Below are 24,119 nucleotides of genomic sequence, written 5' to 3' on the forward strand. Positions count from 1 at the left end.
CAATTTCCATTCCCCTATCCAACAACGACAGAAATGCAGTTCCAGTCGTATAGATCTGCAGCAAGTAATCCCCATAGACAAGAGGGTGAAAGGAAGCAAGAAGGTCAGACACAAAATCCTTTGCCCACCAGCCAACTGCTCCAAAATCAAAAGCCAGCTCGCCTGCTGCAAAAGACCTTTCCTCCCAGCTTTTCCCCTATTTATTCAGATCCAAACAGCGTCCCCTACCTGAAAGGTCGTAGGTGGGAAATCAGGCAGAGAAAACATATCAAAGAGAAATATTATAAAAGCCTCTAAATAATACTGTTCAGGCGCCAATATATTGCATTAATTATAAGGTACTCGTGTTGTGGATGGTGGTGAGGCCTTCCTCAGTTTGGCCCAGCACTGCAGGCCTTTCAGCTGGTAGGTCTGTAGATAACGACGAAGTTTACAAAGCAGTCAGATGAAGTCAGGAGACATCCAGCTTTATTACGAGGCCCTAATCGCCATGTTCATATTTCTCACATGGCCACTCAGCTAAGCTTTATTCAGCAGCCCCCATTAGCTGCCCTACAAGCACCCTTCCTCTGTTCCATCTCTCTCCTTTCAGCTTCTGCCTCTCTGTTCCCCACAGACAACCCCTTAATAACCAGCCATAGACCCCTTCCAGCTGTGGGTGGATCTCACCTTCACGGTGAGATAGGCAGGAAGTTGGGGAAAGGGTAGCAACTCTTGACATGCTCGGGGAGCCCTATTGGATGCCAAGGATTAAACCCAGGTAAACCATGTGCAAGGCAAATGCCCTCCCCACTTGAGTTACCAATTTTTTACACTTTATTTCTTTTTGTTTTGTTTTTGGGTCACACCCGGTGGCACTAGGGTTACTCCTGGCTCTGTGCTCAGAAATTGCTTCGCAGGCTCGGAGGACCATATGGGATGCTGGGATTCCAATCATCATTTTTCCTGGGTTGGCTGCGTGCAAGGCAAATGCCCTACCGCTTTGCTATCACTGGCCCCTCAGGCTTTATTGCTAAGCTTGGTTCACGCCCCCACAGGATCCTGGGACGCAGAGCCATGGGGGAGCTGCACCGCTCTGACTCTGCGCTCACTGCCCTGGACGAGGAGAGGCTGTGGGAGATGCTGGAGGCGCAGCGGCAGCGGCTGGTGTGCAGCGTGTCCCCAAGCCGCCTGACCCCCTACCTGAGGCAGGCGCGGGTGCTGGGCCAGCTGGACGAGGAGGAGGTGCTGTACAGCCCGCAGCTCACCAACACGGCCATGCGCGTGGGTGAGCACACTGCCGTCTGGTGGGAATCCAGGGGCCCTCGGAGAGAGACTGTCCTACCTGCAGCACCAGAGCCCCAGGGCTCCCCATCTCTCTCCTCCTTGTGTGATTTCGTCTGTCCCATTCACAGGACACTGCTCCCTGTGCGCACATGTTCATCCAATGGCTGAGTGTCCATATATGAACATGTCCATGTTCATGCACATGACTTCTGGTGTCACCTCCCCATCTATGTGACCCTCTATGAGATCCCCTGTTGCAAGTCAGTCCCTGAAGAGGTTGACTGATAGAGGGATGGAGGATGAGGCCTTTCTCTTCCACCGTCTCTTCCACGCGTCTGCCACCCTGTCTAGCTGACGGTTCTGAGGTGAAATGGTGGGTAAACAGCTCGCAGACAGTCAGGCTTGTGGAAATATTAGCTTTATTCGGTGGACAAGACTGAAGTCCCAAGACTCAGCCTCCCTTCCAGCAAAAAAGCCCCGGCCTTCCACAGACCCTTGTTTTTATCCCCCAGAATCAGGTCCCACCCAATGGTGGGATCAGATACCAACCAATGGTGGAAGCAGAATCAGGTCCTACCCTAGGGTGGGGGCAGAATGCCAGGTCACACCCTAGGGTAGGGCACAATCACCAATCAGGTTAGGGTGAGTAACATAGTAATCCCCTAAAATATTTACATATACAACAATCCCCCTTGTCACATGTCCGTCCACATGATTCCTTGTGTCCATGCCCCTCGAATGCTGTGTCTGCTGTGACAGTCCCTCTGTCCTGTTTCTCCTGTGACTATCCATCTGTACTGTTTCCCATGACATTCCCTCCGTCCTGTGTCTGTCCTGACTGTCTCTTTCCTGTATCTTCTGTGACTATCCCTCTGTCCTGTCTGCTGTGACTGGCTGGCCCTCTGTCCTGTATCTCCCATGACCATCCCTGTGTCCTGTGTCTGCTGTGATCGTCCCTTTCTGTACTCCGCTGTCTCCCATCCACACCCCAAGAACCAAGGCATCCTCTTCTGCCATTGCATTTGGCTTGGTCTGGGGCCTCACTTGGTGGTGCTCAGGGATCCTGCGGTGCTTGGTGTCCCTCCTCAGCCCAAGTCCCGTTCTCCACAGGACACCTGCTAGACTTGCTGAAAGCCCGAGGGAAGAATGGGGCCATCGCCTTCCTGGAGAGCCTCAAGTTCCACAACCCAGACATCTACACGCTGCTCACGGGGCTGCAGCCGGACGTGGACCGCAGTGACTTCAGCGGTGAGGGGGACCCGACTGCCTGCCACGCCCCCACACCAGGGCTTAGTTGGAGGAACCCTGGCAGAGCCCAGCGGGAGAGCAACAGGGGGTGTGGGTTCTCCCCTACAGGGAAAGTGGACAGAGGGCGGGGTTAGGGCAGAGCAGGTAAGCAAGGTCTTGTATGGGTGTGGCTCATACCTGCAGGTTCAGGAGGTCTGGACCTGGAGGTCTAGCCAGGGGGCAGCAGATTGGGTCACTTTCTCTCTCTCTCTCTCTCTCTCTCTCTCTCTCTCTCTCTCTCTCTCTCTCTCTCTCTCTCTCTCTTTCTCTCTCTTTCTCCTTCACACCCTGCACTGCTTCCCTGGCAGTCTTGGGGAACCCTATGCGATGTCAGGGATCAAATCTGGGTTGGCCTCATGCAAGGCAAGTGCCCTTCCTGCTGTGCTGTTGCTTTGGCCCCAGGGCCACTTCTTGAGCAAGTTTGACATTCCAGGGAGAGGTTGTTTGGACATGCCAAGAAGGGCTGGGATGTGGCCTAAGAGGTAGAGCCCAGGGCTTGCATCTTCCAGACCCTGGATTCTACTCCTGCTACCCTATGGCCTCTTTATACCTGCTGTGTGGCCCTGGTGGTCCCTGAGCATCACCATAGGGCCTCCCTCGCAGCCCCCCACATTCCAAGGAACAGTCTGGATGTGGCACAAACTTTTCCATTTGCTCGGCAGCACCCTCTGCGCTGGTTTTGTTTGACTCTTCTGGTGTCTTTGTATCTATCCTTAGGAGGACACTCAGTTAGATGGCATAGATAGGGGGTGTAGACTGGGGGTGGGTCCTACCGGTAGCTAGAATGCACAGATCTCTATACTCCACTGGACTCAGGCCTGTTATCTATCTATCTATCTATCTATCTATCTATCTATCTATCTATCTATCTATCTATCTATCTTTGTTTTGGGTCCATACCAGGCTGTGTTCAGGGGTTACTCTTGGCTCTGCATTCAAGAATCACTCTTGGCAGACTCAGGGGACCCTATAAGATGCCAGGTGGGAATAGAACCGGGTCAGCCACATGAAGGCAAATGCCTTTCCACTGTGCTATTACTCCTGCCCCTCACGCTGGTATTGAGCCTGTTATTTTGTTATTGTTGTTGTTGTTTGTTTTGGGGCCACACCTCGAGGCACTCAGGGGTTACTCCTAGCTCTGAGCTTAGAAGTCGCTCCTGGCAGGCTCAGGGGACCATATGGGATACGGGGGATCAAACCTGGGTCCAACCCAGGTTGGCTGTGTGCATGGCAAATGCCCTACCGCTGTGCTATCGCTCCAGCTCCTGAGCCTGTTATTGAGTCGATTCATCCGCCTGGTTGCAGAGAGGCCACAGACTGGGTGGTGGTGGTGGTGGTGGTGGTGTGAGGGTCCTGGAAGTGAGCCCTCCACGGCCTGTAGATCAGGGCCCTGGGACCCAGGGGGCAGGTGTGGGTGCGCTGGAACCCCCGGCTGGCCATCCCGCAGGGCTCATGGAGACGTCGAAGCTGACCGAGTGCCTGGCGGGTGCCATCAGCAGCCTGCAAGAGGAGCTGGGCCAGGAGAAGGCGCAGAAGGAGGCTCTGCGGGCACAGTGCCGGCGGCTGCAAGAGCGTGCGGACCTGGCGGACGCCCGGGCGCAGGGCCTGGGCCAGCTGGAGGCCGAGCACGCTCGCACGAAGCGCGAGCTCAGCGCCCACTTCCACGAGGTGCTGCAGCTCAAGGACCAGCTGCTCAGCCTCTCCCTGCAGCACAGCCACGCGCTGCGCGAGAAGGAGCTGGCGGGCTCGCGCTGCCGTCGCCTGCAGGAGGAGGTAGGCCCAAGGTTCTGGCCCGCACCACCAAGGGCCTCTGCCGCCTGCCTGGCACTCGCCCCAGGGTCTGGCCAGCCGTGCGGGCCCCATGGAGCATTCCCACAACTCCTCTCCCTACACCCGGTCCTTCTGGTTCTCTGTCTGCTCCGCCTGCCTGCCCAGGGACAGTGCTCTTCTCTGCTCGCTGACTCTAGGGACAGTGCTCCTCTGCTTGGCCACCTCAGGGACGGTGCTTCTCACTGCGCCCCACCTCATGTTTCTCAACTGAGTCCGGTATGTGGGGGACTCAGGAGGGCTCCGCCAATCCCAGCCTTATTCTCATGCCTTTGTATTGGGGTCCGCGTCCTATTGCACATCAAGGACAGCCCTCTGGTCACTGTAGCATCCTCCTGGAGCAGTGCCAGCCATTGCTTTCTATTTCTGCCTTTTTATTGATTTGCTCAGTGTCTAGTCACTACAATTTATTTATATACTGTGATGCAGGACTCGAATCCAGGGTCTCACATATCAACCACCGAGCCCTAGTTCTTTTCTTTTTATTTATTTATTTATTTATTTATTATTTTGGGGGGTTTTTTTGGGCCACACCCGGTGACGCTCAGGGGGTTACTCCTGGCTATGCGTTCAGAAGTCGCTCCTGGCTTGGGGGACCATATGGGATGCCAGGAGATCGAACCGAGGTCTGTCCTAGGCTAGCACCAGCAAGGCAGACACCTTACCTCGAGCGCCACCGCGCTGGCCCCTTCTTTTTATTTCTTTTTTTTTTGGGGGGCACACCCAGCAGTGCTCAGGGGTTACTCCTGGCTGTCTGCTCAGAAATAGCTCCTGGCAGGCACGGGGGACCATATGGGACACCGGGATTCGAACCAACCACCTTTGGTCCTGGATCGGCTGCTTGCAAGGCAAACACCGCTGTGCTATCTCTCCGGGCCCCCTTCTTTTTATTTCTGGGCCACACACACCTGCTTACTCCTGGCTCTGCACTTGGGAATCACTCCTGGTAGTGTTCAGGGGACCTGAATATAGGATGCCAGGGATCGAACCCTGGTTGGCTACAGAGAAGGAAAACACCCTCCGCTTCGGTGCTTTCATTCTGGCTCTAAGCCATGATCTTAAAAAAAAAATTTTTTTTTTTTTTTTTGGTTTTTGGCTCACACTCAGCGGTGCTCAGGGGTTCCTCCTGGCTCTATGCTCAGAAATCGCCCCTGGCAGGCACAGGGGACCCTATGGGATGCCAGGATTCGAACCACCGTCCTTCTGCATGAAAGGCAAATGCCTTACCTCCATGCTATCTCTCTGGCCCCTGATCTTAAAATCTTAAACTTCATTTCAAGTACTTTCAAGTACAAAAAGTATACCTATGGCTGTCGTGTCCCATGTGTCCTGCCCATCTGTCTGTGTCCCTTCAGCCACTCTTTCCCACACATCCAGGCTCATGTCTTACTCACTCTGCCCCAGCTCAGCTCCTGACCGTTTCTCTGGGGGACCATGTGGGGGTCCAGAGTGATAGAATAGCAGGTTAAGTTCTCACCTTGCTGACCTGGGTTCAATCTCTGACACCCCATATAGTACCCCGAGCATCACTAGGAGTGACTCTTGAGCACTGCAGGCTGTGGACCGACACCCCTCGCTCTGCTCTGCTCTTCGTTATTGGGGTGTCTGCTTTCTTACCTCTTCAGGGGAGACACGAATAGTAATTATGGGCATGTGAATATATGCATAGAAATACACCTGTATTCGGGCCCGGAGAGATAGCACAGCGGCGTTTGCCTTGCAAGCAGCTGATCCAGGACCAAAGGTGGCTGGTTTGAATCCCGGTGTCCCATAGGGTCCCCCGTGCCTGCCAGGAGCTATTTCTGAGCCGACAGCCAGGAGTGACCCCTCAGCACCGCCTGCTGTGGCCCAAAAACCAAAAACAACAAAAAAGGAAGAAATACACCTGTATCCATGCATACTGAAACATAGACACACAAACACATACATGGGCCCGCAGTATGTGTGCACAGGTAAACATTACAAACTCTCTCATGCCCCCTGCTGGCCCACTAGGGTTTCTGTTGCTCCACCACATGGCGGTGCCCTGTTGCTCCCTGCAAAGGGAGCCCCGGTTCTCAGCACCAGCACCCTGAGACTCTCTCTCACCCCCAAGCCCTTGGCCCAAGTGCTGCCTCAGCGTCCAGGGCCCCCTCCCTGCTGAGCTGGGTTGGCTTTGTTGGCTGGTTTGAGGGCCACACCCAGAGGTGCTCAGTCGGGGCGGGGCGGTCGCACGTCTTTCCTAACCCCCCTCCCCACACAGCTGTACACGGCGCAACAGGAGCTGCAGCGAGAGAGGCTGTCGTCCAGCTGCGAGCGGGAGTTCCGAGAGCAAGAGCGGGAACGAAGGCGCAGCCTGCAGCTGGATGGGGATGAGCTGCCGGCCCTCACCTTCCGCCTGGTAGGCCCCGTGTTCCCTGCTCTCCTGATGACCCCCCCATCCCCACGCTCTCCATGCTCCCTGTGCGCCCCATGCTCCCCCACACTCTCTGGGCTCTAGGTGCGCCCCATTCTCCTGGTGCTACCCACATTCCCATGCTCCTGGTGCTCCCCCACACTCCTCATGCTCCCTCTGCTCGCCACAAGCCTAGTGCTCCCCCTGTGTCCGGAGCTCCCCACACCTCCAGTGTCCCTACACTCCCCTTGATGCTGAGGCAGCTGAGCTCACTGTATCTAGGCGGAGAGGGACATCCTGGAGCAGAGCCTGGACGAGGCGCTGGAGAGCAAACAGGAGCTGGTGGAGCGCCTCCACTCTTTGAGGGTGCGCGCCGTGGCTGCCGAGACGCAAAGCAAGCAGGTGATAGGAACTGACCTTCAGGCGCCCGGGGGGCTGGGTGGGAATCTGCAGCTTCGACTCACTCCCACGAGATAGGGCTAGCTAGTACTCAGGATTAAACTCTGTGGTAGGGGCAGAAGAGAAAGCACAGCAGGTAATGCGCTTGCCCGCACACACTGACCCAGGTTCAATCCCCAGCACTTGGGATTAAACTCCAAGCACACAGCCAGGAATGAGCCCCGAGAGCACAGAGCCAGGAGCGAGCCCTGAACAAGTCAGGTGTGCCCCCCCCACCCCAACAAAACCAAAACACTCAAACTCCAGAGTTGGAGTGATAGCACAGTGGTAAGGCATCTGCCTTGCATGTGGCCAACCAGGGAAAACCAGGTTTGATTCCCTGGCATCCCATATGGTCCCCCGAGCCTGCCAGGAGCGGTTTCTGAATGCAGAGCCACATCCAGAGCGCTGCTGGATGTGGCATAAAACCTAACTGAACCAAAGCTCAAACTCCATATTTCTGAATGTCTGGGGCTGGGGTACTGGGGTGAAAGATTAGCGTGGGAGGTGGATGGGACCAAGGCTGAGAAGAGGGAAGGGCCAATTCGTGGGTCTGGGATTCGAGCACCTCCTGCCTACGTGCTAACGAGCACAGCTGCTATGGCACCCCTATGATCTCCCCTCAGTATGCCTTCTGTGCCATCTGACCTGGGCTTGATCCCCGGCTCCCATATGGTCCCCCAAGCCTGCCAGGACCGACTCCTGAGCACCCCTTGCTGTGGCCCAAAAGAAAGAAAAGTACAAAGTGGCAAGGCAGGACACGGCTGTGGCAGGGTCAGAGAAGGGGGGAGTGAGCAGGACCCTGAGACCCTGTTCCCTGACCCCCATCCCGCATGCCACCCGTCGCAGTGCTGGGAGGAGAAGGAGCAGGCCCTGCTGCAGTTTCGGAAGGTGCAGGTGGACTGTGAGATCTACCGTGGGCAGGCGAGCGCACTACAGGGCCAGGTGGCCGAGCTGCGGAAGGAGCGAGACCAGGTGTGCCACGGGGAGACAAGGGCCGCCTCAGGGCTGGGATCAGATTCGAGGTCTCTTCCTGGGCCACAGGATTGCCCTTCCATCGCCTGATCCCCAGGCAATGTCACAGAGGGTGAGATAGGGCCTCTGTGTGTTCATTACACCGGCTTAAATAACATTGACTGTGAGGAGCCGGGAGAGTAGAACTCCCCCAGTGTTGCTATGCATTGCCTGCTTGCCTTCATGCCTGCCTGATTGTGAAGAATGGGAACCGAAACCAGAAAGTCTGCAAAGGACAGGCCAACAGGATATACGCAGCTCTAAAAAAATATGTCAGGGACAAACAGTTCTTGCCAGTTCTCACTGTGATCAAGAAATCATGGCCATGAAAAAGGAAATAGTGTCATACAGGTTTATGAGTACCAGTAACAAAACCTTTTACATCAGTAGCATAAAGAACAACATGTTACTTAAGAATTTAACTGTTGGTCTCTGGTAATCTGTAACTGTCATCTGAAAATGTGTACGTGACATCCGTGATTTGTGGTTTTTTCACTCAGCCCCACTAACTTCACCCGGCTCTACTGAGGGCTGTGAGCAAAAGACTAATCTGGCGAAATATGATTGGTGATAGCCATGCCTTTCCCTACCCCCGCTTCCCCATCGCTGAAAAGTATATAATCACATCCTGCCTGAAATAAAACTACTCTTGATTTCTCTTTTGATCTCATGAGTCATTACTAACTTTTGCCTCCACAGGTACTCAGAAGAGCACGAACCCTATCACGTTGTGTGGCTCTCCACAGGTTTCCTCACTGCTGGCCAGTGTAGGATAGGGCCCCCGATATAGGGGTCCCCTCTGGGGAGCCACAATTGACTCGTTATCAGGGTTTTACTAGAGGCCAGAGCGAAAGCACAGCAGTAGGGTGTTTGCCTTGCATGAGGTAGACCTGGGACGGACCCCGATTTGATCCCCAGCATCACATATTCCATAGAGTCCCCCGAGCCTGTCAGGAGAGACATCTGAGCACAGAGTTGGGAGTAACCCCTGAGTGCTGCCAGGTGGGGCCCAAAATCAACCAACCAAACAAGCAAACACAAAGGGTTTTACTAACTAACCATGTGCCTTTATGTGCTGCCAGTGGGGAATGGGTGGATGAGTATTAGTGAGTGGGTGGGTGAGTGGGTCAGCAGGTCAGTGAGGGTGGGTGAGTAGTGACTGCGCTGTGCCGGGCATCCCTGTGTACCCGCAGGGCTAGCCTAAGTCCATATCCTGTCTGTGCTATGTCCCTGCCATGTCCATGCCAGGAATTTCCCAGCCGTGTCTGTGTCCTTGTGTGTCCATGTATGTCTGTGTCAACTGCATTGTATCATGCCTGTGTCCCTGGCACGTCCGCAGGCCTACTGTGCCAGGGACGGTGCCCAGCAGGAGATCTCGCAGAAGCTGACGGAGAAGGACGCGCTGCGCAGGCGTGTGTGTGAGCTGACCCAGGAGCTCTGTGAGCTGCGCCAGGAGCTGCGGAGGCTGAGGGCTGGGACCCTGCAGGGGGTGAGCTGGGGACCCCTCCCCGCCCCGGGTCTGCCCTGAGCCCCACCACAGCTCTGGCATTGGAGATGCACAGGGGAACCTTGTCCTGGAGAAATGCATGGGCAATTGAGCCCATAGACTGTGGGATTGGGGAGAGAAGGGAGGGGGTGACCCGACTGGTGCCTCCGTACTGGGGCACTGACTGACTTCCCAGGAGTAAAAGCCTTCCCAGGAGCAAGTTCCCTCACCCTGGGCAGCCTGATGGGTAGGCGTGACCTGGGGGCATGGATGCCAGCTCCTCACATCATGGATTACAGAAATGTCCCTGGGCTGACCAAATGGGCTGGTGGCCCTGGGTGAGAGGACAGTGGCCATCTGCCTCTGTACCTACCTGACCCCCATTCAAGAAGGTGCCCCAGGATCTCTGGGCGCCCATCTCCCTATTCCCTGAGATGAACACAGTCCCCTGGGCATTGCTGGATGGGACTTCCACACCCCTTGTTTAGCCCCCACTTGGCACCCAACAGGCCGAGGGGGGCAGAGAATCAGGCCCCAGGGGGAAGCTGAGGCTTGTTCGTAGGTTTGCCCTGTGCCCACGGGATGAGAACGGGGACAGCGACGGGTCCGGTGCTGCCACCTCTGAGGTATGAAGCCCCCCACCTCTGGCCTGCCCTGTTTGGGCAGAGGGTCCCGGACAGTGTGCTGAGGAAGGGTGCAGGGGGGTCCTTGTGTCCACACTGTCCCCTTCTCAGCTCTGGTCCGACTTGAGTGCCACAGCCAGCCACGAACTGGTGTCCAGCTTCCGCTCCAGCAGCCCCCTGCCTCCCAGCCAGCTGTCCCTATGCAGACGCGGGGCCGACTTCTGGGAGGAGCCCTGGGCCTGCGGGTATGGGCCAGGGGGTGTCCTGGGACCCACAAGGAAGGACCTAGACTGGCTGGCATGGGCTGGGGTGCAGGTCTGGGGGTATGGGTCTGCGGGTGCTGGCACGGGTCTGGGGAATGCCCTGTGGATCTGGGGTGTGGCTCTGGGGGAGAGGAGGGCACAGAGGTGTGAGTGGGCAGTTGGTGTCTTCAACCTGGTCACATTCTGAGGCTGCCTCCACCTGTGACGGCAGCAACTTTCTGGAGGTGTTGGAGGCCGACCTGGCTGGCTCCCCAGGACCAAAGGGGGTTGCAGATGTGGGTTACAAGATCGTGGATGGGGCAGGTGAGTTGCCCCAGGCTCCACTACCCACGGGCTCAACCAGACTCTGGGTCTCCTGGGCACTTCCTGTCCATAGGCTGCAACCCAGCAGGCTCAGATGCAGAGATCTGTGCGGGCCAATGGCTGGGAACAGCGTGGGCTGGGACAAGCAGAGTGGGCAGGTCATGCATGACAAGGAAAGGGGGAGCACAGCCCCCCACATCTCCCAGGAAGGCAGGCACAGCCTGTCATATAGCCGCAGAATGAGATCCAGTCCCTTTGGACAAGGCAGAAGCATCCATGGGACAGCAGGACTGTGTCCAATCCCTGTTTCTCCTAGACATTCCGGAGCATGACCACCTGCAGCCGCCCTCCAGCCTCAACGGCCCAGCCAGGTGGGCACGGGCACCTCTGTCACACGGCAACACAAACACACGCATACATGCACACACTGTAACATGCTCTGCTACACATATGCTCACATGCAGTCACGCACACACATCCATATGCCCCCCACACGTACACGTATGCACCCTCTCTCACACACATGCACACTCACAGCCCCTTCCTTGCAGCCCCGTGCAGGTGCGCCGGCGGCCAGCCCGCAAGGCCCCGGGGCAACCCACAGTGCTGGCCTTCCAGGGCCGTTCTCTGCTGGAGCAGGTGAGCATTGTCGGGGGGAACCTCACCGGCATCTTCATCCACCGGGTCACGCCAGGCTCTGCCGCTGACCAGATGTCCCTGCGCCCAGGCACCCAGATCCTGATGGTGAGGAGAGCTGGCTCAGGGTTCATGAAGGGGTGCGGGTATGGGCAGGTGGCAGTGGGGGCCCCACCCTGCCCCGGACAGGCTGCCCATGCCTTGTGTCGGCCGCAGGTGGAGAGCGAGGCCGAGGCACCTGTGTTCAAGGCTGCCCTGGATGACACGACACTGGAGCAGGCCCTGCGCCTCCTGGGGATGGTGTCGGGCTTCTGCCGCTTGTCTGTGAGGCGCAACCTTGATGGTAAATCCTGCCCAACTCAGGGCGCACTGACAACCTGTCTTGGGGGGGGGGACACACTGGCCTCCCCATCTCAGTGGCCTCCTGTCACAACCTGAGGTGTGGGTCTGAGCCGCATTTCCCTCCAGCGCGCGCGCGCACGCACACACACACACACACACACACACACACACACGCACACACACCCTACCTGCCCACTTTTCCCTTCTGGAACCTTCCTCCTGAACCTGGACCCTGCTCCTCATTCGCTGCCCTCAATCAGGATACAGGAAGCTGGTGCAAGACCTGGAGGCCCGGCTGGTGACCTCAGGGGACTCGTTCTACATCAGGGCCAACCTGACCATAGAGGAGCAGGCATCCGGATCACTTGCTGTATGCTGTAATGACGTCCTGCATGTCACAGACACCGTATTCCAGGGCCGTGCCTGCTGGCATGCCACCCGTGTGGGTCCCTACAGCACCCAGGGCTTGGAGAATGGCACCATCCCCAACTATGCCTGGTGAGGGGCCTGGGAGGGAACGTTCTAGAACATTCTGGGGCGTCCAGGCTTAGGTACTGTCACGGGCTTAGATTCCTGTACATTGAGGCCGGAGAGATAGCATGGAGGTAAGGCGTTTGCCTTGCAAGCGGAAGGACGGTAGTTTGAATCCTGGCATCCCATATGGTCCCCCTAGCCTGCCAGGAGCAATTTCTGAGTGTACAGCCAGAAGTCACCCCTGAGCACTGCCGGGTGTGACTCAAAAACAAAAACAAAACAAAAAAAAGGAAAGATTCCTGTACATACAGGGATCCCCTAATTCCCCTAATCCCATGAGGTACCTGAGGTCATAGTCCCTTGACAGTGTGTTCCGGTGTGTCCTGGACTTGGGTGGCTGTGGTGAGAGCCTTAGGGTCCCCCCTCTAGGAACCTGATTCTGGGGCAGCCCTGGGCCAGGCAGAGGCCAGACACAACAGTGCATAGAGCAACCCAGATCCAGGGTTTCTTGAGACCTGCTCCTGCACGTGTGGGATGAGGGGGCAGGGGAGCCCCAGGCTGGGTGCAGGAGGCCACAAGAGACCCTGGGTCAGCTCAGCTCTGTTCTCAAAGGGCCCAGCAACTGCTCCTCGCCCTGATTCAGGACCTGGCAAAGCAGAGCGGAAATGCTCGCAAGGTGAGGTGGCCCTGGGCCCTGTATTCTGCTCCCCAGAATTTGGCCTCCATCATCTGTACCCCAGGATCCTGGCCCCCACACTCCTCAGGATCCCAGTACCTCTCCCCATCCCAGGACCCCAGCCTGCTTCCTCCCTATCCTTCAATACCCCTAGTTTCCATTACAGAGCCCCTGTCCTGGGGGTCTGGCAATGTTTTCTCCAGCTGCCCACCCCTACCCCCCGCTGGCCTACTGGGATGTGCCTGGGGGGTGGGCTCTGGGCCCCTGGCTGACAGCTGCCTCCCCACCCCCAGTCTCCCAGGGGACCCCAGAAGTTGATCCGCATCATCAGCACAGACAGGGCCGAGAGGAGGCCGCCATGCTTGTCCTCTGAAGGGGACCAGTGGGACCCAAGCAGGGTGGAAGGTGAGGAGGGGTCCTCATCTCATTTCCTTTCCGGAGCCACTGGCCAGACCCTCAACCTACACTGGGCCCTTCCCAGATAGTATCTGTGTGCCCCTTGGCACAGAGCACAGGCTCCGTGGGCTTTGAGAGTGCACAGACCAGACGGGTTTAGGGGGATCCCCTAGCCCAGGCATGGGAGAATCAGGGGATTGGGGAGGGGAGACGGGTAGGGCTCAGGGTGAGAAGTGGGCAGGAGTGAGGGGTGAGAGGTGGGCCGGGTGAGAAGGCACAAGCCCTTCACCTCTCCACCCCTGCTTCTCTCCCTGTCTGTGCCTCTGGGAATTGGGGTGACCCTGTAGCCTGGTGAGCCCTCTATTCATATCCCCCCTCCACAGAGGCCCCTGCCGCTGGGCGCTTCTGGGCCCCAAGCAGCTTCTCCCTGGCGCCCTACACCCTGGTTCGCCCCCACTGGCCCCGCCGACCCCGCCCACTGCTCCTGGTTCCCCGGCTGCTGGGCAGGATCCTGGGAGAGAAGCTGGGGCAGCTCCAGGGCTTCCGAAGGTGCCTCCCAGGTGAGCCTGGGGGAGGACAGGACTTGGGGGTCCTGCATGGAGGCCTGGGCTGCGGTGCTCAGCTGACCAACTGGACTGAGACCAAGGTTGGGTGATGTGGTTTCTAGCCTGAAGGGCTACAGTGAGGCTAGAGCTGGGGAGGGGCATCCTGTCAGCATCTCGGGCTGCCCCCTCCATCTCTCCACCGCTTCCCCTTCTTTTTTTTTTTTTTTTTTTTTTGGTTTTTGGGCCACACCCGTTTGACGCTCAGGGGGTTACTCCTGGCTATGTGCTCAGAAATCGCCCCTGGCTTGGGGGGACCATATGGGACGCCGGGGGATCGAACCGCGGTCCATTCCTTGGTAGCGCTTACAAGGCAGACACCTTATCTCTAGCGCCACCTTCCCGGCCCCCGCTTCCCCTTCTGTCCATGCTCTAGCCATCCACCCACGATCCTCCCAACCATCCAACATCCACCGTCCGTCCGTTCATCCGCCCACCTGCTCACCCATCACCTTTCATCTGCCCACCTGTCCATCCTTCCATTCACCCATCCATCCTTCCTTCATTTGCCCATCTCTTCGTCCTTGTCCATGCACCTGCCCATCACTTGTCCATCTGTTCATACATGCATCTGACCACCTTTCGTGCATGCACCCATCTACCATCTATGCCTCTGTTCTTCTCTCTTCCTCCCTCTCACTCCCCACCCCCCATATCCTGACCTCCATAGATTCCTTCTTGGGGTGACCACACAGGGCTCAGCCTGCTGGGTGGGAGGAACAGGTGGAGTCCTATGTAGAGAGCACCCCGAGAAGCACTTCCAGTAAATGGGTGGCTGGCAGGGCCCTACAGGTGTGCGTTGTCTTGTCTCCAGAGCACCTGAGCCATGAGGAGTTCGAGGCCTTGAGGCAGCGCGGGGATGTGGTCATGGAGAGGGGGACAGCCGGCAGCCACAAGTGGCTCACCAGGCGGGCCATGGAGACCCTCATGGAGCAGGTGAGGGGGGGACAGGCCAGAGACCTGGGATGCTTAGGTAGGGACTGCAGCCTAGGAAAAAGAGGCTCCAGGCCCCAGTACTTGGCTTTCCTTGTTCTGGGGCCTCCTCCAGCAGTGCTTGGTGCTGTCACTCCTAGCAGTGGTGGGACTGGGACCCCAAACACATGCAGGCACGTGCTCAGCCCCATCTTGACTGGCACCCCATCTTCATGTCAGTCTGGCCTCAGGGCTCTCCCAGAGCCTCCAGTCTCGTCCCAGCTGCCTCCTCCAAGAGGGTCTCCCCTCATCCAGCATGAAGAACCCCAGCCCTGCACAGGCTGACTGCCCTGCCTATCTTTTCCCGGCCCCCAGAACCTGCACCCGGTCTTGGAGGCAGGTGTCGCCAGCGTGCGCGCCCTGCAGGGCATGGACATCTTCCCCATCGTTGTCCACATCCCCACCAGTGACAAGGCTGCCAGGAAGCTGAGGTGTGGTAGGCCAGAAGCCCAGGGCTGGTGTGTGTGTGTGTGTGTGTGTGTGTGTGTGTGTGTGTGTAGGGAACCAGAGGAGCTAAAATGACCAGGCCTGACTGGGGTATGTGTGTGTGTGTGTGTGTGTGTGTGTGTGTGTGTGTGTGTGTAGGGAACCAGAGGAGCTCAGGTGACCTGGCCTGGCCTGACTTAGGGTGTGTGTGTGTGTGTGTGTGTGTGTGTTGCATGTCAGGGTATGTGTGTGTGTGAGCTCAGACGTGCCCTCCGGGCTGTGCCCACAGGATGAGGCCCTGTCGTGCTGGACCAGCTGGAGTGCTCGGGGTGTGTGTGTGTGTGTGTGAGTGTGAGCTCAGGCGTGCCCTCCGGGCTGTGCCCACAGGAGGCGGCCCTGTCGTGCTGGACGGGCTGGAGTGCTCGTGTGTGTGTGTGTGTGTGTGTGTGTGTGTGTGTGTGTGTGTGTGTGTGTGTGTGTGTGTAGGGAACCAGAGGAGCTCAGGTGACCTGGCCTGGCCTGACTTAGGGTGTGTGTGGTGTGTGTGTGTGTGTGTGTGTGTTGCATGTCAGGGTGTGTGTGAGTGTGAGCTCAGGCGTGCCCTCCGGGCTGTGCCCACAGAACGCGGCCCTGTTGTGCTGGACCAGCTGGAGTGCTCGGGGTGTGTGTGTGTGTGTGTGTGTGTGTGTGTGTGTGTGTGTGTGTGTGTGTGTGTGTGTGTAGGGAACCAGAGGAGCTCAGGCATGTGTGTGTGTGTGTGTGTGTGTGTGTAGGGAACCAGAGGAGCTCAAGTGACCTGGCCTGGCCTGACTGGGGTGTGTGTGTGTGTGTGTGTGTGTGTGTGTGTTGCATGTCAGGGTGTGTGTGTGTGAGCTCAGGCGTGCCCTCCTGGCTGTGCCCACAGGAGGCGGCCCTGTCGTGCTGGACGGGCTGGAGTGCTCGGGTGTGTGTGTGTGTGTGTGTGTGTGTGTGTGTGTGTGTGTGTGTGTGTGTGTAGGGAACCAGAGGAGCTCAGGTGACCTGGCCTGGCCTGACTTAGGGTGTGTGTGTATGTGGTGTGTGTGTGTGTGTGAGCTCAGACGTGCCCTCCGGGCTGTGCCCACAGGATGAGGCCCTGTTGTGCTGGACCAGCTGGAGTGCTCGGGGGTGTGTGTGTGTGTGTGTGTGTGTGTGTGTGTGTGTGAGTGTGAGCTCAGGCGTGCCCTCCGGGCTGTGCCCACAGAACACGGCCCTGTCGTGCTGGACCAGCTGGAGTGCTCGGGGTGTGTGTGTATGTGTGTGTGTGTGTGTGTGTGTGTGTGTAACCAGAGGAGCTCAGGCCTGACTTAGGGTGTGTGTGTGTGTGTCTCCCAGAAGCCCAGGGCTGGTGTGTGTGTCTCCCAGATGAGCTGGTCACCGAGACTGCAGTACAGACAAATCCCCCCATCCCCACCTCCTCACCTCCCCACAGGAAGGCCCTGCAGAGGCTCGGCAGCTCCGAGGAGCAGCTCCTGGACACAGGCCGGCAGGAGGAGGCTGAGCTGGATGCAGCGCCCTGCCTGCCCAGCACGCTGGCTCCCGACAGCTGGAGTGACCTCGATGCGCTGCTGGGCTGTGTTCGCCAGGCGGTGGCTGAGGAACAGAGGAAGGTCGTGTGGGTGGAGCAGGCCCTGCTGATGCCCGGTGGCCCCTGTGGACACCCAGTGTCTCCCACTGACGCCCAGAGCCCCCCCTCCTAGCAGCTCACCTCTTTTCTAGGCTGCACTTTTGAGGTTCGGCCCAGCATGGCTTTCCTGGGCACCCACACACCACACCAGGCATATGCATGCATAGGTGCCCTCAGCACCTGGGCCTCTGTTTCTTTGAGTTGAGGCTGATCTGACTTCCTAGGTATAAACCTACCCAGCTGGTCAGCCTGGCTGCTATCCTGGGGCCCCAGCAGCCCCGTGTATCCTATGTGCCTACAAGGTCCCCCAGTGACAGCCCAGCAGGCCCTTCTCACTACTGCTCCCCTTGAGGCTCAGAGATGTTCCTGCTCCCCAACCCAGCTGCTTCCCGGTCTGTCTGCGCGCCCCAGGATCTGACCTCCCCAACATCCAGCTCAGACAGCGGCCTTTGTGCACTTTATGAGAAAAAGCGTTTGTTGGGGCTGGAGCAATAGCACAATGAGGGCGTTTGCTTTGCACACAGCTGACCTGGGTTCAATCCCAGCATCCCATCCCCAGGATCCCCCTAGCCTGCCAGGAGTAATCCCTGAGTGCTGCTGGGTGTGGCCCCCAAATCAAAAAAGAACAAAGAAAATAAATGCAACTGGGAAGCTTTGGCTATGGCTCCTCCTTACAGGGAGGGAGGTGGGGGCATCAGCTGAGGCATCTCCCCACACCATGCAGGGTGGGGTGGGGTCTGGCCTGTTCTCAGCCCTCATGGATGGGGAAGGAGTCGGGCAAAATGAGACCTGCATAGGGGTGGAAACCCCATAGTGAGCTGTATGTGGAGGGGTAGAGGTAGGCCTCGTACCCCCAGGGCTCCACAAGGCCAAGACTGGACAGAGCCCGTGGCCGGCTCCCCCCCAAGACCAGCAAGGACCCTCCTCTGTGCCCAAAGGGTCCCTTCCAGTGCTGCCCCCAAATCCATCTCAAGGGCCCCTACATCACCCCACGCTGGACCCCTAGTTCCTGTGTCCCATTAGCAATTTTTTTTGTTTTGTTTTTGGGCCACACCAGTGACGCTCAGGGGTTACTCTTGGCTCTTCACTCAGAAATACCTCCTGGCAGGCTCAGCCATCCCATATGGGATGCCAGGGATTGAACCTGCATCTGTTCCTGTCGTCCGCGTGCAAGGGAAAAGCCCTACCGCTGTGCTAACACTCCAGCCCCTCGTGAGGGATTTGAAGACGGGATAGACAGGAACATGCAGAGACGCAACTGCTCGGCGTCCAGTGCTCACAGCCCGTTGTGCAGCGGCCGGCACTGGGGCGAGAGATGGGTCTCCAGGACGCCTCCCGGAGCGCACACCCAGGGGTCCTGCGTGTCCCACTGCCACTTGCGGAGCTGGGCCTGCAGCAGCTGCAGCGCAGGGCCATAGTGGGGATCGGCAGCCAGGTTCTGGAGCTCGCGGGGGTCACGGCTCTGGTCGTAGAGCTCCCAGCGCTCGCGGTAGTAGTAGCCGCTCAGGTCCTTGTACCAGTGCGTGGGCGCACCGGCCGCCGAGCGGTTCAGTAGGTCCTGGAAGGTGGGCGACACGAACAGGTCCTGGTCCACGGGGAAGGGCGCCTGGAAGTGCAGGTTATGCAGCAGCCGCAGTGGCCCGCGCTGCACTGAGCGCATCGGGTAGAACATGGTGACTTCGTGGAGGCTCTGGCTGCCGAACACCGTGTCCCACGCTGGCTCGACCCGCAGCGCTGGCAGCAGGGAACGGCCGCTCAGATGCACAGGCTGGGAGTCGAAGATGGAGTAGCGGGGGTAGGAGATGGAAAACCAGTCCAGGACCGTGGGCGTAAGGTCTGCGGGGGTCAGAGAAGGAGGCTGTAGGCAGGGGTGGGTCTAGACCGGGTGGGGTGCCCAGGGCCCACCTTCCTGGAGTCTCATGCAAGCCCTGAGCTGTGGCCAGGGTCCCCTGACTTGTGCCTTCCTTGGGGTGGTGGGTTTGGGGCCACACTTGGCAATGCTCAGGAGTCACACCTGCTCTACGCTCAGAAATCGCTCCTGGCAGGTTCAGGGAGACCATATGGGATGCCGGGATGGAACCTGGATCTACTGCGTGCAAGGCAAATGCTTTACCCACAGTGCTATTGCCCTGGCTTTTCTTTCTTTTTTCCTCTTTCTTTTCTTTTTCTCCTTCCTTCCTTCCTTCCTTCCTTCCTTCCTTCCTTCCTTCCTTCCTTCCTTCCTTCCTTCCTTCCTTCCTTCCTTCCCTCTCTGTTTCCTTCCTTCCTTCCTTCCTTTCCTCTCTGTTTCCTTCCTTCCCTCCCTCCTTCCTTCCCTTCCTTCCTTCCTTCCTTCCTTTTTTCTTTTTGGTAATTTGGGCCACACCCAGCGGTGCTCAGGAATCACTCCTGGCTGGCTTGGAGGACCCTATGGTATGCCAGAGATTGAACCCGGGTTGATGCATACAAAGCAAACACCTTCCCTGATATGCTCTCATTCCAGCCCCCTTGTTTTCTTGGGGACCACATCTGGTGGTGCTCAGGGGTTACTCCTGGCAGTGTTTGGGGGATCCTAGGGGATGCCAGAGATCGAACCCAAGTTGGCTGCGTGTAAGGCAAATGCCCTTCCTGCTGTGCTCTTGTTCCGACCCAACTTGTGCTTTGTGGCCCACTGAGGCACAGCCAGGGATGAGCACATGGAGTCCCCTCATCCCTACCCGCAAACAGGGTCCCCACCTGCACTGTCTATGACACTGAGAAGCTGGTACAAGCACAGCCTGTGGGGCAGCGGTGGGTGTGGACGGCCATGGTCGAGTCAAGGTGTGAGGCCCCCAGGCCTTGCTCTTGCAGCTATGGGAAGTCGCAGGCTCCCTCCCAGGGTGGGAGCGCCCAGCATACCTAGAAGGCTGACATAGGCCTCGCTGACTTGGCCCCAGCGTGCCGGGTGCTCTGGGGAGGACACCATCAGGGGCTCGGCTGCGCCCGGCCAGTACAGATTGGTCCTGCCACTGGGAAAGGGGATCCCGTTGTCAGACGTGAAGATGACCAGGGTGTCGTTCAGGACGCCAGCCCCCCGCAGCTCGCCCAAAATCAGCCCTATGCCTGTGGAGACACAGTGAAGAAGGGGTGCTCCTACCTCCCCATGCGCCCACCCTTCTCTGCCCTCCGACACGGTTCCACATTTTCTGCCACTCTGCCGGACAGGCCCTGCAAGGTGGGGTGTCCCCGGCCCCCTTCAACCTTCCCAGGCTCCAGCAGGGATGACCTGAGCCTCCAGCTCCCTGGGAAGGGGTGTTGGTGGGGACCCTCCCCATGCCTGCCTGCCTGCCAGAGGAGGACAGGCAGGACCCCAGCCCTTCCATGGTCAACCAAGCCCACCTTGGTCCATACGGCCAATAGTTGTGTACTGGGCTGCCAGGTCGGCTCGGGCCGAAGGGGTGTCAGGGATAAAGTACGGCACCTGGGTCAGTGGGATGGACAGTCAAGGGGGACCCACAGCCCCTCCCAGTCTCTGACTGGAAGACAGCAGCTTTGCCTATTAGAAGAAGGAGTCTTTTGATCTGGGGAGGGGGACACCCAGTGATGTTCAGGGCCAACTCCTGGCTTCGCACTTGGGGCTAACTCCTGGCTCTGTGCTCAGGGCAGTACTCCTGGTGCCTGGTGGTTCTGGGGGGGCCCTATGGGATGCCATGACTATTACCCCAGCCTGTGATGTCTTATTCCTGCTTTAGTGGTGTTGGTGGTGAAAACAGAACTCAGGACCTCACACATATGACACTTGTGCTTGGCGCTGAGCTCACTTGCACAGACGGGGGAAACAATGGTATCAGCCCCCTGTGTCCCCCACTCCCACTGCAACTGCTACTTTGGGCCCCAGAACTGTATCTGTCCTCTCTGGGGTCCTGCCAGGTGCCCACAGAACTCTGTAATGTGAGTACCACATGTGGGCTGGGGCTCGGGGGAGAGGGGCACTGGGCCCTACCACCACATCCTTCGGGTCGTACGTCTGTGGGGTCCAGTCCGGGATGCGCCCCATGCCGCTCTCCCCATTGCCGAACTTCTCACAGAAGGGTCCGTACTGTGGCTGCGAGTGGCCACAGCGGTGGGGGTCATGGAAGGCCACGTAGAGGAAGAAGGGCCTGGTAGGTAGGGGCACACGAAGGGGGGGCAGTGCCAGGCTAGTACCCGAAGACCCCCAGGAGTGGAGCCCCTAAGACACATCTTCCAGCCCCCCATGGCTAAGTCTCGGATGAACCGCTGCTTTCGGTTCTCCGGATTTCCTCTGCCTCTGACCGAATTAACTTCAATTTCTAGAACTTTCTGTCCTGCCCCTCCATGTCCCACTGCAAGCATTGTTTGTGGCCTGGTGGGGGTGGACCAATGAGCTACAACTGGCTGTAACTGGGAGTCAGGGGCCAGACCTGTGGTCCTGAGTCTGAAGGAATCGCTGGACCAGCTGCTTCATCCTGGTGATGTTGCGGCCCACCTGGAGGATGGAATTGTTCTCCTCCGTGTAGGCAAAGTCAAAGGGGTACACGGCTTCGGGCCCCACGTGCTTCTTGCCGATGATGCCTGGAGGAGGGACCAGGCTGCTGCACAGCATGCTTCCATGCTCCTGCTGCAGTGCTCCCATGTCTTCCCGCCACCATGCTCCCCTGCCCGAATCCCGCCTCACCCGTGCGCACCCCAGCCTTGCGGAGCAGCAGCGGCAGGCTCTGCACAGCCTCAAAGGAGCTGAAGTGGTGCATGCTCTGGTGCAGGCCGTACATCCCGTTCTGGTGCTGCGGGAGGAAGGTCCGAGTGTTACAGCCTCTCCCTCGGAGCCCCCCTTCCGACTTATGGTGGTCACCCCAGCAGCTCTTTTGTCCCACCCAGGCCCAGAAATCCACAATCACTCCCCATCAGACAGGAGTCCCCCAGTGTGGGACTCCGGCATAGTGCCCGGGGCTGTAGGAACTCGCCGTGTCCCAGGCTTGGCCAACATGACCAATACAGACAGGCAAGGAAAAGCCCGAAACGCTGCAGTGCTGCCCAGAGATTAGCCTGGCTCCCATGGCTGTGACAGACCCGGGCCCAGGGTCAGGCATCAGAAGGGACCCAGGAGCTCCTGCCCCAGGGACTTCCTGAGATGGTGCAACCAGAGGTGCTCCATACACCTGTGTATGCACACACTGGAGTACTCACTCACACACCTATTTAGCACACACACCTATACATCACACAAATCTGTGCTCTATTCACTCTAAAAGTCTCGACACCTGCCCTTCACTTACACGTTCCGTGCACACCACACCCTCTGCATGCCTTGCACCGACACCCATGCTCACAGGCTGCCAGCCCAGCAGAGCAGATCAACTGTCAATGCAACGAAGCACAGCTGAGCTTTAAAGAGCAAGAAGTTGAGAGACTGGCACACGGGAAGTGAAAAGAGGAAGGGAGCAGATACAGACATGAGCCAGGGCAGTCTGAAGACACTGCTGGTGACACAAGTGGACCCAGGACAGCCCAGAAGGTGCCATAAGAGCCAGGGCAGGAGTTGGGGCCAGAGAACAGCATCAGGCTCCGTCATCCCAGGGGCTGGTCTGGAGAGGGTGCGGCAGCATAGGAGGTTTGTCCAGCAGTGACACCCACCAGGTGGCCCTGACTCACACCCAACACACACCTTGCCGCCGGCATTCACACTCGAGCTCTGCAGGGGCTATGACCCAAGTGCCCAGTGGGTAAGCCCCACGCTAGGCTGTGTCCATCACCTGGGGCAGACCGGTGAGCAGGCTGGCGCGGCTGGGTGAGCAGCTGCTGACCGAGGTGAAGGCATTGCGAAAGGTCAGGCTGCGGCGGGCCAGTGCATCCAAGTGGGGCGTGTGGATGACACTGTTGTTGTAGGCGCCGATCTCGAAGCCTCCATCGTCCGCTAGGGTGTGGGAGTGGGCATAGGGACTCAGTGTGGATGCAAAGCTGGGAGGCCCAGTAGGCACTGATGTCCGCCCCACACTTCTAGACCTCACTTGCTCGCTCTTTCCTGCCGGGGTGCGTGGGGCAGAGGACCCGGGAGAGCTCATGTTCACCTCACACTCACCTCTCGTGGAGGCAAGGAGGCCCTGGTCACAGGGCGCCCGGAAACCCACCCACCAGGCAGGGTCTCATCTAGCTGGTGGATGCACCATCGCCTCTTGCTCTTGGTGGGTCAGAGAGCTGAGGCAAGAAGGGCCCTAACTCAGTAGCTCTGGAATATTCCAGCACCATCCAGTTTGAGAAATGTGGGTCCCCTTGTAGGGTGTGTGTGTGTGTGTGTGTGTGTGTGTGTGTGTGTGTGTGTGTGTGTGTGTGAGGCCAGGAGTTGGAGGAACCCCAGCAGGGCAAGCTGGGCACTAGTGGGGCCGCCCAGGGCCCTGGGCTGCTGAAAGAGGGAAGCTGGCATTGGGCCAGACCTCAACAGGAAGGAATCAGGCCGCCTCAGGACAGTGGCCGCCTGAGCATGGGTGTGCAGCTGGGCGGTGGGGACCGGGGTTCCAGGGCAGACAAAAAGAAGGCCTCCTTCTTTTTGTGATTTTTTGTTTTGTTTTGTGTTTTTGGGTCACACCCGGCAGCGCTCGGGGTCACTCCAGAGTAGGCTCAGGGGACCCTATGGGATGCCGGGATTCGAACCACCGTCCTTCTGCATGCAAGGCAAACGCCTTAGCTAGCTCTCCGGCTCTGGAAGCCTCCTTCTGTGGGGACCCCACCTGCTGCTGCTTCTCATCTCAGGGGTCCCAACACCCTGAGCAGGCGCTCGATCCCGCACCCCTTCATGGAGAGCCCAGGGTCTCACCCCGGGCACCTGCTGCGTCTCGTCTCGGGGGTCCTCAAGGGGGCATCCCCGGGGGTCAGTGAAGCTCCGAGCCCCGTGGAGCCGGGAGCTGGGGGGACGCACTCACCGACGATCAGCAGCACGTTCCGGGGACGCGACCGGGGCGCGGGGCACAGCCTCGGCGCGAGCAGGAGCAGCAGCAGCTGCAGCAGCAGCAGCGAGGGGCGCGCGGGGTCCATGACAGCGGCGGACACGCCCACAACGATCACGTGCCTATAGGCCACGCCCACCCATCACATGACC

General features: G+C 58.4%; 2 protein-coding genes across 3 annotated transcripts; one reads left to right on the plus strand and one right to left on the minus strand.

Moving 5' to 3' along the window:
- The first annotated feature begins 1,056 nt into the window (after positions 1 to 1,056).
- On the plus strand, positions 1,057 to 17,123 carry CARD14 (caspase recruitment domain family member 14). The gene is made up of 21 exons (XM_049768679.1): positions 1,057 to 1,267; positions 2,377 to 2,514; positions 4,001 to 4,326; positions 6,623 to 6,760; positions 7,037 to 7,156; positions 8,042 to 8,167; positions 9,546 to 9,695; positions 9,898 to 9,912; positions 10,208 to 10,296; positions 10,393 to 10,560; positions 10,790 to 11,031; positions 11,198 to 11,252; positions 11,433 to 11,625; positions 11,734 to 11,860; positions 12,120 to 12,357; positions 12,946 to 13,009; positions 13,303 to 13,414; positions 13,789 to 13,965; positions 14,822 to 14,943; positions 15,295 to 15,410; positions 16,856 to 17,123. Exons 1-21 carry the CDS (start codon positions 1,057 to 1,059, stop codon positions 17,121 to 17,123), a joined length of 3,195 nt encoding a protein of 1,064 aa, XP_049624636.1.
- Positions 17,124 to 17,495: 372 nt separating this feature from the next.
- On the minus strand, positions 17,496 to 24,061 carry SGSH (N-sulfoglucosamine sulfohydrolase). 2 transcript variants are annotated; one of them, XM_049776349.1, is made up of 8 exons: positions 23,944 to 24,061; positions 22,780 to 22,940; positions 21,705 to 21,810; positions 21,451 to 21,601; positions 21,012 to 21,168; positions 20,408 to 20,489; positions 19,928 to 20,131; positions 17,496 to 18,886 (listed from the first exon to the last, which is right to left on the minus strand). In XM_049776349.1, the coding sequence occupies exons 1-8, from the start codon at positions 24,053 to 24,055 to the stop codon at positions 18,327 to 18,329; spliced, it is 1,533 nt and encodes a 510-aa protein (XP_049632306.1). In that variant the 5' UTR covers positions 24,056 to 24,061; the 3' UTR covers positions 17,496 to 18,326. The 2 variants fall into 2 exon arrangements, with proteins under 2 accessions (XP_049632306.1, XP_049632314.1); XM_049776357.1 differs by having other exon boundaries at positions 18,560 to 18,818.
- Positions 24,062 to 24,119: the final 58 nt, after the last annotated feature.

This window comes from Suncus etruscus, chromosome 1 (assembly GCF_024139225.1).
Source record: "Suncus etruscus isolate mSunEtr1 chromosome 1, mSunEtr1.pri.cur, whole genome shotgun sequence".
NCBI classification, from domain to species: Eukaryota; Metazoa; Chordata; class Mammalia; order Eulipotyphla; family Soricidae; genus Suncus; species Suncus etruscus.